At 36.0% G+C, this 16118-nt stretch overlaps 1 protein-coding gene across 12 annotated transcripts in view; it reads right to left on the bottom strand.

Annotated features, from left to right (window-relative positions):
• LOC118185892 (bromodomain-containing protein 3-like) overlaps positions 1–16118 on the bottom strand; it is a 219197-nt gene that overhangs the window by 159879 nt on the left and 43200 nt on the right. For 9 of the 12 annotated variants that reach the window (XM_085817974.1, XM_085817949.1, XM_085817948.1 and 6 more), the window contains one exon: positions 1887–1955. The exons of the other annotated variants lie outside the window; for them this stretch is intronic. In XM_085817974.1, coding sequence (XP_085674100.1) covers positions 1887–1955 — 69 coding nt within the window. The remainder of the gene's footprint in view (positions 1–1886; positions 1956–16118) is intronic. 12 annotated transcript variants of the gene reach the window in all.

Below are 16118 nucleotides of genomic sequence, written 5' to 3'. Positions count from 1 at the left end.
TTAAACAATCGATCAGATTAGAAAAGGCCAAGATTTGTTTTGAAAATGAGGCGTAAAAGGTTACCAGAGAGGATATTCCGTTTGGCATCAGAGGGCATTCCGTTTGGCCATTATTCGCAACTTTATTGCCTGCGCCAGCAAAACGGAAAAGTACCCATGGTACATATTGTTTTCACATTTACTCATATATCAATCTTTAAAATTTTCTTACGATTCTCTAAATACTAAAATTACTTGAATTTTTCTTATTATTTTATAAATATTAAAATTACTTGAATTTTCAACTGTTACTGATACTAGATAAGTCTTAAATTATATCATATTATTTCTTATATATATATAGAACACAAGAAAAACTTTTTGCCCATCTTTATAGAATCAGTTTTTGATTTAATGAAAATTTTTTAATAAATTTTCACTGCTTTTTTCTTAACAGAATACCGGACATAGTTGTGCACAAAAGCATCTGGTAGCCTATTTGTATCAACACTAATAATAGCTATGCAATGACATCACTGTAATTAAATGAGAAGAATGAACTTTAATCCAGTAATATAGATTATTAAATGTTTTTAACTTCAAGTGCTGTTCCTTTTGAGAAAACAAACTGTTTTAGGCGTGTAAGGCAATGTAAGATGTTAAAATTAACGTTAGTGCTGCTGTGCCTGCCAACATTCTAGATTTATATCTAATCGAACTTACGTGGCAGTTAGTGCAAGAGAAAACACAAAAGATTTTAGCAATATAACATGAAATCAGCAGCTTTTTGCCTGCAGTTCAATTTGAAAGTACTCTGGTAAAATCTATTTTATATTTTTGTAATTGTCTTTGTTTCTATTTTAATTTCAGTTAATTAAAACAATCACTCTTTTCATTAAAAGCTGTACCTACTGTTAGGGTTACCATGTAGTTAAAATGCTGAATCATTACTTGTGTTTGGCCCTAAATGACAGCCCATTAAGAGAAAGGAACATTCATTTCAGCAGTTAATACTTAATGTAGTTTTCAATGAAATTTATTCTTTTTTTAATAGCATGAGTGCTATTAAGCTTGTATTTAATTATTACTTTATTAATAAAACAATTATTATTAAAGAATGACATTTTTGTCTTTTATGTTTGTCCATTCCATATCTGAGCTAATTTTTAAACCACATGTTTTTATAGCTTTTATAGCACTAAACAAATAAACCAAAGTAAAAGTATATATTTATATTAAAATTTCAGCAATAACAATTATTATCGCAAGCTTAAAATGAGTCATAAAAACTAATCGCTCTCGTTATAAAAAGTGATTAATTATAAGAACATGTAACTATTTTTAAAAAAATGCTTACACCTTATTTCATAAATATTACTAATCACATGAAGTATGCAATATTTTCTAAGAATAGAAAATCAAGCTTTAACATCAGAAACTATTAAATAAAATGTATCTGGGGAAAGCACATTTTTGCATTTACTACAAAAAGGAATACAGTAGTCCCTCGACAACCATGATTTTGAATATTAAACATACACAACATTATATGCTATATGCTCTTTTTAATGCAAGAAGCAAATAACATAGATTGTATCTTCTTTAATATGAAGTATAAACTGAAGATGTGGACTATAGAAAGAAACAGAAAACACTTTACCACACATATACTTTAAACTTAATCCCATGATGCATTTATTATTTCAAAACTTAAAAATCTTTCATTTTCTTAGTTAAGACTCATGCCATTTATTCAATTAAATTTTAACTCAGAACAATAATAATGACTGATACTTTCGAGAGGTTTTTAAAGCATTCTAATAAAAGAAAACAGCTGAAGAGAAGAACACTGATGTCTTAATAAAAATCCAGAAGCATACAGATCGGAAATGAAGCAGTTATCTAACCTTGATTTCTTTGTGCATTTCACAGTTATGCTATTAAATCTCCCTCTACATAACCAGAATGATCTGTAGCTGAAATAAAAAACACTGATGTTAGTTCTACCAATCACCAGCAATGAATTTTATAATTAACGTTCATAGAACAATGCATATATATATATATAACTACAACACACTTTTTTTTTCCACTAACACATTTTCATAACATACTTTGTCATAGCCGAGTTCGGAAGAACATCCTCTCAAAGAAAATTACAAATAAGTTGCATATGTAATAGTATTACCTCCTAGTTCCTAGTTTCTTACGACCTCCATATGCCTCACCAACCGCAGCATGCACCAGAAACACAAAAACCACGGTTGGCAAGGGACTACTGTATACATTTGAGTTTGCACGCCTTTTTTTTTTTTTTTTTTTTTTTTTTTTTTTTTTTTTTTTTAAACTTCTGACATTCAGGTAAAGGGAACAAAATTCACTTGATCTGCATTTTTTTTAAATGTGCATTTCAATCTGAGACACTCAAAAAAAGTATTTTTACTTTTTCTTAAAACAATGGTCTTCATTTTTATAATATATGCATATTTATCATATATTAAATGCCCCTATATTAAACTAATAATTTTAATAATGCAATTAAAAGTAGCATTACTACTTTTATCCCATCACGAGATTTTATCAGCTCATAAAATATTTTACTTTCTTTAAGAATTTAATAATTAAACTTTTCTTCAATAATGTAACCATCATCATAATCAAGGGAAATTTATGAAAACAGAGATTAAAATAAAGTAGTTATAAAAATTTAACTAATAGCAGCTGTTTAAATACAGATCCTCATCAGCAGATCCCAAAAACAGTGAAAGTCAGAAGGTTAATATAATAATGTTTTATGTAGATTAAATTTTAAAAAAGATACTGAAATAAGCAAGAATACTTAAAGAAAATATTTTTTAAAAAATTTGTATCATTCAGTTTTCTCACTACTTCATGCCAAATATTATGCAATTAATTTACGAATTAACTAAATTGTTTGATTATGACAAAGCATATGAGAATAATCTGCCTAAGAGAATCAACAGAACCTAAGAAAGGAACTTGATTAGCATATACGTTACTGAAAAAAATCATCACACTGTCTATGCAACTAACTCATTTAGAGATTTCAAATTAAAATCAAACTGTATGTATCCACTCAACACTGGTAGGCTGCTATTTACGAGTGCTTTTAAAATGCTGCAGGACAAAAATGATTCAAATTCTGCATGCTTTTTATAATTCTTCTTGTTACCACATCCAATTTAATTACAATTAATCTTTTATTTATATTGCCTTAACAAACTTCATATTAGCCTTTAATGTTTTGATTTTTTAACATATATGTGTAACGAAAGTTTTCTGACAAATACATTCTTAAAAAAAGTTATGGGGGAATATGAATGCAGTACCTTCAGTGCAAGTAGTAATCATCACCCAAATCCATAATTTTCTGCCATAATTTTGACAGTTTTTCAAATCCCAGCATCAAAATGGACTAGCACTTCGCTCTACACCTTACTGTCAAGGGTTTTACCTTCTTCCAGGTACTCTTTGTGAATAATACCACGGCAATCCCACCAGATACAAAGCATTATCTTTCTGTTACTCAAATTGTGATCTGTAACTCTGCCAATGGGCTCACTGGGCGCAGACCAACCCCCTTTTCGGTCCGTGTTATTGATGTAAATCCATTTTTCATCACAGGTGATGATCTGGTCCAGAATTTCCTCCTTGTATTGATATTTAAGCAGATCAGTGCAGGTCAGAACACATCTGTCCTTATCTGCTTGAGTCAGTTCAATGTGGCACCCAGCGATTGAACTTGCACGCCAAGTTTATGCGATGCATAGAATGACTAATAAACATGGCACCAGATTATAACTCCTTAGCAAGCTCCCGAGTGGTTGCATACTGGTCTTCTTCCAATTATCGCAGGTGGACCTCATTAACATCAGTAGGCCGGCCAGAGCGCTCTGCTTCTTAAATGTCATAGTCCTTGTTTTTGAACGTTCAGTACAAACCTTTAGTGTCATATGATACAAAATTAGTACCTAAAGCTATAAAAGTAATCTGGTGACATTCTGCAGCTGACTTTTTGCAACAGAACTGTAGGTAAATGATGATTCTAATCTCATAACGTGACAGTTCCATTTTAGAAATCTTGTACTTAATGATAATATTTTTTTTTACAAATTTCACAACACAGTTTTCACAACATATTTTTGGCATGTAAAAGAAAGAGATTAGTTTTCTAAAGCTAATCTCTTTCTTTTACATGCCAAAAATCGTTTGACAAAATATGATTAAACATGGCAAAAGGAACTGTTTGGTAGACGATATTTGTAAAAGCGGGAAACTTTCATTAAAACCCGATACTTCATTCCATTCATATTATTTTTTTATTCTTTCCCTTTATTTTCACCTTATTTATTATTACTGTCATCATTATTATTGAATTATTTATATATTATTCTCAATCTAACTATAATTTCCATATGACTTCACTTTTACAGTAACGTTAGAATGGGGGTTGTTAGACGGGGGAAAGTGGTCAGCCTTTTATTTACCTGTTAAGTATTATTTTAGTTTATAAGCATAAAAATATACTTTTACTCATATTTTGGAATTTATACTGTAGGGTTTATATTTATTTTAACTAACATTTATTTTAAGTTTAAACTATCTTTCCTGTCAAGCCTTACTTTCCCCTGGAACTGCCAATGCCAGAATATGTAAATTTTGAGTAGAACGCGCAAGGATTCAAATTATCCGCGGAAGTAGTATGAGTTAAATAGCAAGGAAACGAGTTCGGTGTGTGATATTCTTACTTAGCGAGCGCGGAGGTAGTTAGCGAGAATTGACGAACCCCGCGTTGCGGCCTATGTGCTTGGCGGGAAGTAGTGGTAATCATTCCAGTGAGCTTCAAGTCTGCTGAATTAGATGCAGTATTGTAAAACACGGTGAGTTAGTTATTTTAGAGAGCCTCGTAGTTAGAATCTTGTCTTTACTTTCTTTTCAGGTTATTATTTTTATTTGACTGCCAAGTTGGCACAGTCTGTAAGCGTCAAGAGGACGCAATTGTAATTTATTACGTTGAATAAAAAGGGACTTAAACCCTTCACAAGGCTCTATCTTTTATACAAGCTTTCACAGTCACCTCTTGGTTGCGTGCAAGTTAGAGGCGCGCAACGTTATATTGGCGCCCGAACACTTATCGAACTGAAATGGCCGAAAATTGGATGGAAGCCGCTGGACAACACCAAGAAATGACAACTCAGTTAGAAGGATTTGGATACCTGGTCCAGACTTTGAGAGCATCAATCAAGCCAAATGTCCATTTCGACGGAAAAAATTCAGTGGCGGTATTTTTAGAAGGTCTAGAAAACCACTTTCAGCTCTACCCTGTGCCTGAAAGACAAAAAGTTGCCATCGCCACATCAGCACTAAGAGGACAGGCCGCGCTATGGTGGAAAAATATAGGCAAATTTCTTCTAGGTGAATTTGGAAGCCCGACGTATACATTTGAAAATTTCAAAAAATCGTTAGTAAAGGCCTTCCCCATAGTGAAAGATCACGCACGGCTGGAAGCCGAACTATATAGTTTCTATCAACGGGATACAGCACAATTGACGGACTTTATTTTATGAAAAATCAAGCTAACGGATATGCTGTATGGGAAAAAACCCGATGCGGAGATAATTGAAATAATATTACCAAGATTGTTACCCGCTGTCCAAGACTACTTTGAAATTAGAAACCCAAGCACATTGCAGGAACTTTTCGAATTGGCGGTGAAGTTTCAAAATCGCAGAATAGCGGAAAAAGCGAGAGGGGAAACATATTCTCAACATACCCGAAGGAAGGAGGAAACCAGAAATGGAAATCGCTCATATGGGGGAAAGAACTATCAAGCTAACGCATCGAAACTCGAAGGTCAAGGATCAAAAAGAAAATTTGAAAATAAGCATTCGCGTACCCAGAAGACACAGATTGAAAGGAAAGCTTTAAACGACTAGAGGGGCCTGTGAAAGGGAGGGTCCAGACCCCGGAAGTTTTAAAAAAACCCTCAAATAGACATTTAAACACGGTCATCGTAAAAAACTCACAGCTACCAATTATACAAGTCCTGGTTGGCGATGTACCAGTAGAAGCCCTCATCGATACAGGAGCAGAAGGAAATTTTATGAGTGAAAAGTTCTTCAAAAAGAATTTTTATAGGATACGACTATTTAAAACCAGAAATACGGAAATTATAGCGGCGCAAGGAAAATCATGTCACTGCATCGGGAAATTATCATTAAACTTACAGGTAAAAGAGGAAAATCTCAAAGTATTAATTTTTGTGGTGAAACACCTGCAACACTCTCTTATTTTAGGTATGGACTTTCTAAGGGCCGCGAGGGTTAAATTTTCAAGATAGTTCCGTGGTGTTGGAGATGGACCAGAGGGTGGTGGAGCCTGTGGAGACACCTGAATTGGACCTTAGCCATCTGAATGACCAGGAAAGTAAAGCAATACAGCAAGTGGTGAGTAATTTTTCTCATTTGTTTTCAGAAAAACCAGGAAACTGCCAGATCATGACTCACAAAATTCAATTAAATGCCGAAAAACCTTGTAGGACTAAACCGTATCGTTATGATAAACAAAAAGACCTACTCATCGAAGAACATATTCAGGAGATGTTAAAGAATAAAATAATAACGCCCATAAATAGTGAGTACGCGAGTCCAGTCGTACTATGTAGGAAAAAGAACGAGTTTCCTCCTTCGGATAAAAGGGCTTGGAGGTTTGCTATCGATTACAGAAAACTAAATAGTATTACAAAATTTCCAGTTTACCCTTTGCCGGTTATAGACGAGATCATTAGACAGATCAAATTGACAAGATATATGTCTACTTTGGACTTAACGTCTGGCTACTATCAAATAGCTATGAGACCCGAAGATATACATAAAACCGCGTTTATAACAAAATCGGGCACTTATGCATTTTTACGCATGCCCTTTGGGTTGTGTGGGGCCCCATCAACATTCCAGAGAGCTATGTATATTGTTCTAAAGCCTGTCCTAGGAAAATCAACTTTAATTTATCTAGATGATATAATTATAACGAGTAGTACGTTGGAACAACACATTAATGACCTCGAACAAGTTTTTAAATTATTAAAAGAGGCCGGTCTTACAATTAACGCCTCAAAATGCAAGTTCGCAACTAAAGAACTTAAATATCTCGGTTATAAAATTTCGCAAAAGGGTATAGAAACGCAAGATTCAAAAATAAAAGCTATTAAGAATTTCCCACCGCCCAACACCGCCAAGAAACTTTCAACTTTCCTTGGATTATGTTCTTACTATCGATCTTTCATAAAAGATTTCGCTAATATTGTTGAACCACTCTTAGTAATCAAAAGAAAAAAAGAGTAAATTTACGTGGACAGCGGAAGCTAACACAGCTTTTGAAAGATTAAAAGAAGCGCTTATTAATGCCCCTGTTTTAAAATTCCCTGAGGGGGACGAAAACCTGGAAATTGCACCAGATGCGTCAGACTATGCGGTGGGTGCGATTCTTATGCAAAATAACCATCCGCTGGCATTTTTTAGTAAAACATTGAATCAGACACAAAGGAATTATACAGCTACAGAAAGAGAAACATTAGCCGTATTAATGGCTGTACACAAATTTCAAGTTTATTTCGGCAAATCGCCAGTAACAGTCTTTTCGGATCATGCGGCTGTTGGTAGACTTTACTCGGGAAAAAACCTAACGCCCAGGTTAATAAGATGGGCTTTAAAACTCCAAGAATATAATATCACAATAAAATATAAACCGGGTAAGGAAAACAATGTAGCTGACGCACTTTCTCGTATAAAACTGGACGACGAAGGAAATGAACTTAAATGCGCTGTGTTGACTTCAAAAATTTTAGATTCTAGAGATACGGTTATTACTGAACTGAAAGCTGATCCTGAATTTGGAAATATCTATACTTATTTGAAAGACCCCGAAAGCTTTGAGCATACAGATATCGACGCGATAAGAAATAGAGCAAAAAACTATGAAATAATAGATAATTTATTATTCTATACGAAAACAACGAACGAAAATCTTGAGTATAAGCCAGTCATCCCAGCCTCGCTTCGATTAAGCATTTTGAAGGAGTTGCACGAAGAAAAAACAGCGGGCCACCTCGGGGTCAGAAAGACTATAAAAAGGGTACGCCAGGCGGTATATTTCCCGCAATTATACAAAATAGTAACGGCGTATGTTAGGTCCTGCAATCAATGTCAGTTAATAAATGATATTAATTACAGCCCGGCCGGGTACTTAAATAGCATTCGCGCTACATTTCCGAATGAAATTTTAGGCATAGATCTTCTTGGTCCCTTCTCCCAGAGCGAGTTAAATAAAAATCGTTTTCTTTTAGTAATAGTAGATCATTTTTCAAAATGGATAGAAATTGTTCCACTTAAACGCGCGTCAGCCAAACAGTCGCAGATGCATTCTTACACAGATACATTTTAAAATACGGTGCACCGATAAAAGTCATTAGCGATAACGGAAAACAATTCATTAGTCAAATATTCGAAAACATATGCAATGGACTTGGCATACGCCATATCAAAATGGTTCCGTATAGACCACAGGCTAACATAGCAGAAAGAGTTAATAAAAACATAGTAAAAATAATTCGCAGTTACGTGAGCACACATCACAAGCGCTGGGATGGCTACATAAATGAATTAGCTTATGCTTTAAGAACGGCACATCATGATACTACGGGAAAAACTCCAGCAGAATTATTTTTAGGCAGAAAGTTAATTACGCCTTTAGATAAATTATTCTTTGTGCAACAAAGAGAGCAGGAGTTTAAACAACAAGATGTGCAAAAGTTGATTGATCAGGCGCTTAAAACCTCGGATACGGCAAGAAATAGGCAGAAACTTTATTATGATAGAAAACGCCGTGAAGCAGATTTTAAAGTTGGGGATAAAGTATTGAAGCAGAAATTTTCTTTATCAAGTGCCCCAGACAATTTTATGGCAAAGCTAGCTCCAAAGTTTGAAGGCCCCTATGTAATTCAGGAAATCAAAGGGGTAGTATTATATCTTAAGAACGACAGAGGGGGAAATCTGTAAAGCAAGTCCCGACCAGGTGAAAAAATACTATAATCCAAATGATTTTGAAATCCTTAAAAGTTTCTTGCAGGACTCAAGTTTAAACGAAGTAGAAGGTTCAAACACTACAACAACTATTCCACCACCCAAGAAACAGAGAACTGAAGAGAGACCTAGCACTTCTACAACACGGACGTCGGTATCAAAAAGAAAAAATGATTTTCAAACTCCGGCGTTTAAGAAAAACAAAAATACAGATGAACCGGGTAAAGAAACCGTGGTAAAGAGAAAAACACCACCTACAAAGGATAGCAGGAGAAATTACACATCAAGGAGAACGCGCACACGGCCACAGAGTCAGGTGCCAGCAAGGCCACCGTTCCGGAAACTGAAACGCCAGTAGGAGGCACAAAATTACGAGGAACAGAAGAAATTCAAGAAGGACTCCAGACCGGAGGACGTCAAGACCAGCCGTCCCAGGCAGAAACGCAAAGGCCAACAACCAGACGATTACTCCGTCAAGAGGCCAGCATGTAGAGGACGCAAAAGAAAGAGGAACGTGGACGACACTCGGAGATCAATAAGGAGAAGATTGACATCCATGAAACCTCTAACTTGGGATCAATTTTGCCAAAAACGGATGACGGAGTTTCAAGCATCGAAAACTCAAAGATAAGTTAAAACCTTCTATAAATTTTTTTCTCTTTTGTTCCGAAATGTTATGCATAAGTACGAAGTTCTATGTTTTGACGAAAGTCAATATGTCTCGGTTGAGACTTAGTTTTGTTTTACTTTGTTTAGCTAAGGCAAAAGTATTATTTTTTTTAAGTGTAAAAGCTAAAAACAAGCATTTTCTGTTGGTCGAAAGACTAATTCTGTTATGTTAAAGCCAAAATTTGGCCGGAGATAAAAATAACTTCGTATTCTTGTATTAATAAGAATTTTACTTTCAGTGCCGCCAGCTTGGCGAAGAATGAGTAAAGTAAAAATTTATTTTCTCTTATTCATTTTATGGTAAATTGTAAAAAGCATATGTATTAAAATTTTGTAAATGTATGTAAATACTTGAAGGTTATGTAAAAGTAGAATTTAGTCTAGAAGCATAAAATTGTAGATGCTAAAAGTGAATGCTTAAAAGCAATGAAGTCAAAATTTAAGTATTAAACTGTAAAGTCATGCTTTAGAGCGAAAGCCTGCATGTTTAAAGATGAATGAGGGGGAAGTTAGAATGAATGTGTTTTGTAGGGTTCTCCACCTACATTTGAATTTTTAAGAATATTAAAGTAGCTCATTGAGTTGTAGAATGTCGAGTAAGGTGTGTCTATTTGGTCGTTGAATTCTAACAAATCATGGTGGTTAGGGGAAGTGTTGTAAGACTAAAACACGAATATTCCCGTTTGACACTACACACGGTGGAGAGCCAGGGTAAAGTTAAATTAATGCTTGAAAAATTGAATGAATGTGAAGTAAGCAATAACTAAGAAAAACGAATCGTTTAAAAACAAAAATTTATTGTGTCAAGAAAGTGTAAATTATAATGTATGTAGAAAGATACTGATACTTATTCCTTCCAGATGCTGGAAGGAAAGACCAAGATTGATTGATGAAGTCCAGGAAAAGTTGCTGTAAGAAGAAAGCTTTGTAACGAGCAACAGAATTTTAGTATAATTGTTACATAAGATTTTTTTTGTGTGTGTGTAAACGAGGTTCTCGCCAGTTAGTTCAGAATTAGAGAAACTTACAACAGGTCGTTTGTAGGACCTGCTTCCAAGTTTTCCAAATTCTGGCAGCGGCAAATGTAGGGTTTATATTTATTTTAACTAACATTTATTTTAAGTTTAAACTATCTTTCCTGTCAAGCCTTACTTTCCCCTGGAACTGCCAATGCCAGAATATGTAAATTTTGAGTAGAACGCGCAAGGATTCAAATTATCCGCGGAAGTAGTATGAGTTAAATAGCAAGGAAACGAGTTCGGTGTGTGGTATTCTTACTTAGCGAGAGCGGAGGTAGTTAGCGAGAATTGACGAACCCCGCGTTGCGGCCTATGTGCTTGGCGGGAAGTAGTGGTAATCGTTCCAGTGAGCTTCAAGTCTGCTGAATTAGCAGCAGTATTGTAAAACACGGTGAGTTAGTTATTTTAGAGAGCCTCGTAAGTTAGAATCTTGTCTTTACTTTCTTTTCAGGTTATTATTTTTATTTGACTGCCAAGTTGGCACAGTCTGTAAGCGTCAAGAGGACGCAATTGTAATTTATTACGTTGAATAAAAAGGGACTTAAACCCTTCACAAGGCTCTATCTTTTATACAAGCTTTCACAGTCACCTCTTGGTTGCGTGCAAGTTAGAGGCGCGCAACGTTATATTGGCGCCCGAACACTTATCGAACTGAAATGGCCGAAAATTGGATGGAAGCCGCTGGACAACACCAAGAAATGACAACTCAGTTAGAAGGATTTGGATACCTGGTCCAGACTTTGAGAGCATCAATCAAGCCAAATGTCCATTTTGACGGAAAAAATTCAGTGGCGGTATTTTTAGAAGGTCTAGAAAACCACTTTCAGCTCTACCCTGTGCCTGAAAGACAAAAAGTTGCCATCGCCACATCAGCACTAAGAGGACAGGCCGCGCTATGGTGGAAAAATATAGGCAAATTTCTTCTAGGTGAATTTGGAAGCCCGACGTATACATTTGAAAATTTCAAAAAATCGTTAGTAAAGGCCTTCCCCATAGTGAAAGATCACGCACGGCTGGAAGCCGAACTATATAGTTTCTATCAACGGGATACAGCACAATTGACGGACTTTATTTTATGAAAAATCAAGCTAACGGATATGCTGTATGGGAAAAAACCCGATGCGGAGATAATTGAAATAATATTACCAAGATTGTTACCCGCTGTCCAAGACTACTTTGAAATTAGAAACCCAAGCACATTGCAGGAACTTTTCGAATTGGCGGTGAAGTTTCAAAATCGCAGAATAGCGGAAAAAGCGAGAGGGGAAACATATTCTCAACATACCCGAAGGAAGGAGGAAACCAGAAATGGAAATCGCTCATATGGGGGAAAGAACTATCAAGCTAACGCATCGAAACTCGAAGGTCAAGGATCAAAAAGAAAATTTGAAAATAAGCATTCGCGTACCCAGAAGACACAGATTGAAAGGAAAGCTTTAAACGACTAGAGGGGCCTGTGAAAGGGAGGGTCCAGACCCCGGAAGTTTTAAAAAAACCCTCAAATAGACATTTAAACACGGTCATCGTAAAAAACTCACAGCTACCAATTATACAAGTCCTGGTTGGCGATGTACCAGTAGAAGCCCTCATCGATACAGGAGCAGAAGGAAATTTTATGAGTGAAAAGTTCTTCAAAAAGAATTTTTATAGGATACGACTATTTAAAACCAGAAATACGGAAATTATAGCGGCGCAAGGAAAATCATGTCACTGCATCGGGAAATTATCATTAAACTTACAGGTAAAAGAGGAAAATCTCAAAGTATTAATTTTTGTGGTGAAACACCTGCAACACTCTCTTATTTTAGGTATGGACTTTCTAAGGGCCGCGAGGGTTAAATTTTCAAGATAGTTCCGTGGTGTTGGAGATGGACCAGAGGGTGGTGGAGCCTGTGGAGACACCTGAATTGGACCTTAGCCATCTGAATGACCAGGAAAGTAAAGCAATACAGCAAGTGGTGAGTAATTTTTCTCATTTGTTTTCAGAAAAACCAGGAAACTGCCAGATCATGACTCACAAGATTCAATTAAATGCCGAAAAACCTTGTAGGACTAAACCGTATCGTTATGATAAACAAAAAGACCTACTCATCGAAGAACATATTCAGGAGATGTTAAAGAATAAAATAATAACGCCCATAAATAGTGAGTACGCGAGTCCAGTCGTACTATGTAGGAAAAAGAACGAGTTTCCTCCTTCGGATAAAAGGGCTTGGAGGTTTGCTATCGATTACAGAAAACTAAATAGTATTACAAAATTTCCAGTTTACCCTTTGCCGGTTATAGACGAGATCATTAGACAGATCAAATTGACAAGATATATGTCTACTTTGGACTTAACGTCTGGCTACTATCAAATAGCTATGAGACCCGAAGATACACATAAAACCGCGTTTATAACAAAATCGGGCACTTATGCATTTTTACGCATGCCCTTTGGGTTGTGTGGGGCCCCATCAACATTCCAGAGAGCTATGTATATTGTTCTAAAGCCTGTCCTAGGAAAATCAACTTTAATTTATCTAGATGATATAATTATAACGAGTAGTACGTTGGAACAACACATTAATGACCTCGAACAAGTTTTTAAATTATTAAAAGAGGCCGGTCTTACAATTAACGCCTCAAAATGCAAGTTCGCAACTAAAGAACTTAAATATCTCGGTTATAAAATTTCGCAAAAGGGTATAGAAACGCAAGATTCAAAAATAAAAGCTATTAAGAATTTCCCACCGCCCAACACCGCCAAGAAACTTTCAACTTTCCTTGGATTATGTTCTTACTATCGATCTTTCATAAAAGATTTCGCTAATATTGTTGAACCACTCTTAGTAATCAAAAGAAAAAAAGAGTAAATTTACGTGGACAGCGGAAGCTAACACAGCTTTTGAAAGATTAAAAGAAGCGCTTATTAATGCCCCTGTTTTAAAATTCCCTGAGGGGGACGAAAACCTGGAAATTGCACCAGATGCGTCAGACTATGCGGTGGGTGCGATTCTTATGCAAAATAACCATCCGCTGGCATTTTTTAGTAAAACATTGAATCAGACACAAAGGAATTATACAGCTACAGAAAGAGAAACATTAGCCGTATTAATGGCTGTACACAAATTTCAAGTTTATTTCGGCAAATCGCCAGTAACAGTCTTTTCGGATCATGCGGCTGTTGGTAGACTTTACTCGGGAAAAAACCTAACGCCCAGGTTAATAAGATGGGCTTTAAAACTCCAAGAATATAATATCACAATAAAATATAAACCGGGTAAGGAAAACAATGTAGCTGACGCACTTTCTCGTATAAAACTGGACGACGAAGGAAATGAACTTAAATGCGCTGTGTTGACTTCAAAAATTTTAGATTCTAGAGATACGGTTATTACTGAACTGAAAGCTGATCCTGAATTTGGAAATATCTATACTTATTTGAAAGACCCCGAAAGCTTTGAGCATACAGATATCGACGCGATAAGAAATAGAGCAAAAAACTATGAAATAATAGATAATTTATTATTCTATACGAAAACAACAAACGAAAATCTTGAGTCATCCCAGCCTCGCTTCGATTAAGCATTTTGAAGGAGTTGCACGAAGAAAAAACAGCGGGCCACCTCGGGGTCAGAAAGACTATAAAAAGGGTACGCCAGGCGGTATATTTCCCGCAATTATACAAAATAGTAACGGCGTATGTTAGGTCCTGCAATCAATGTCAGTTAATAAATGATATTAATTACAGCCCGGCCGGGTACTTAAATAGCATTCGCGCTACATTTCCGAATGAAATTTTAGGCATAGATCTTCTTGGTCCCTTCTCCCAGAGCGAGTTAAATAAAAATCGTTTTCTTTTAGTAATAGTAGATCATTTTTCAAAATGGATAGAAATTGTTCCACTTAAACGCGCGTCAGCCAAACAATCGCAGATGCATTCTTACACAGATACATTTTAAAATACGGTGCACCGATAAAAGTCATTAGCGATAACGGAAAACAATTCATTAGTCAAATATTTGAAAACATATGCAATGGACTTGGCATACGCCATACCAAAATGGTTCCGTATAGACCACAGGCTAACATAGCAGAAAGAGTTAATAAAAACATAGTAAAAATAATTCGCAGTTACGTGAGCACACATCACAAGCGCTGGGATGGCTACATAAATGAATTAGCTTATGCTTTAAGAACGACAAATCATGATACTACGGGAAAAACTCCAGCAGAATTATTTTTAGGCAGAAAGTTAATTACGCCTTTAGATAAATTATTCTTTGTGCAACAAAGAGAGCAGGAGTTTAAACAACAAGATGTGCAAAAGTTGATTGATCAGGCGCTTAAAACCTCGGATACGGCAAGAAATAGGCAGAAACTTTATTATGATAGAAAACGCCGTGAAGCAGATTTTAAAGTTGGGGATAAAGTATTGAAGCAGAAATTTTCTTTATCAAGTGCCCCAGACAATTTTATGGCAAAGCTAGCTCCAAAGTTTGAAGGCCCCTATGTAATTCAGGAAATCAAAGGGGTAGTATTATATCTTAAGAACGACAGAGGGGGAAATCTGTAAAGCAAGTCCCGACCAGGTGAAAAAATACTATAATCCAAATGATTTTGAAATCCTTAAAAGTTTCTTGCAGGACTCAAGTTTAAACGAAGTAGAAGGTTCAAACACTACAACAACTATTCCACCACCCAAGAAACAGAGAACTGAAGAGAGACCTAGCACTTCTACAACACGGACGTCGGTATCAAAAAGAAAAAATGATTTTCAAACTCCGGCGTTTAAGAAAAACAAAAATACAGATGAACCGGGTAAAGAAACCGTGGTAAAGAGAAAAACACCACCTACAAAGGATAGCAGGAGAAATTACACATCAAGGAGAACGCGCACACGGCCACAGAGTCAGGTGCCAGCAAGGCCACCGTTCCGGAAACTGAAACGCCAGTAGGAGGCACAAAATTACGAGGAACAGAAGAAATTCAAGAAGGACTCCAGACTGGAGGACGTCAAGACCAGCCGTCCCAGGCAGAAACGCAAAGGCCAACAACCAGACGATTACTCCGTCAAGAGGCCAGCATGTAGAGGACGCAAAAGAAAGAGGAACGTGGACGACACTCGGAGATCAATAAGGAGAAGATTGACATCCATGAAACCTCTAACTTGGGATCAATTTTGCCAAAAACGGATGACGGAGTTTCAAGCATCGAAAACTCAAAGATAAGTTAAAACCTTCTATAAATTTTTTTCTCTTTTGTTCCGAAATGTTATGCATAAGTACGAAGTTCTATGTTTTGACGAAAGTCAATATGTCTCGGTTGAGACTTAGTTTTGTTTTACTTTGTTTAGCTAAGGCAAAAG

This window comes from Stegodyphus dumicola, chromosome 1 (assembly GCF_044657685.1).
Source record: "Stegodyphus dumicola isolate Sdum_Otavi_A_Nest chromosome 1, ASM4465768v1".
NCBI lineage: Eukaryota > Metazoa > Arthropoda > Arachnida > Araneae > Eresidae > Stegodyphus > Stegodyphus dumicola.
The sequence above is the reverse complement of the archived record's forward strand: the minus strand, read 5'-3'. Positions and strand labels throughout refer to the sequence as shown.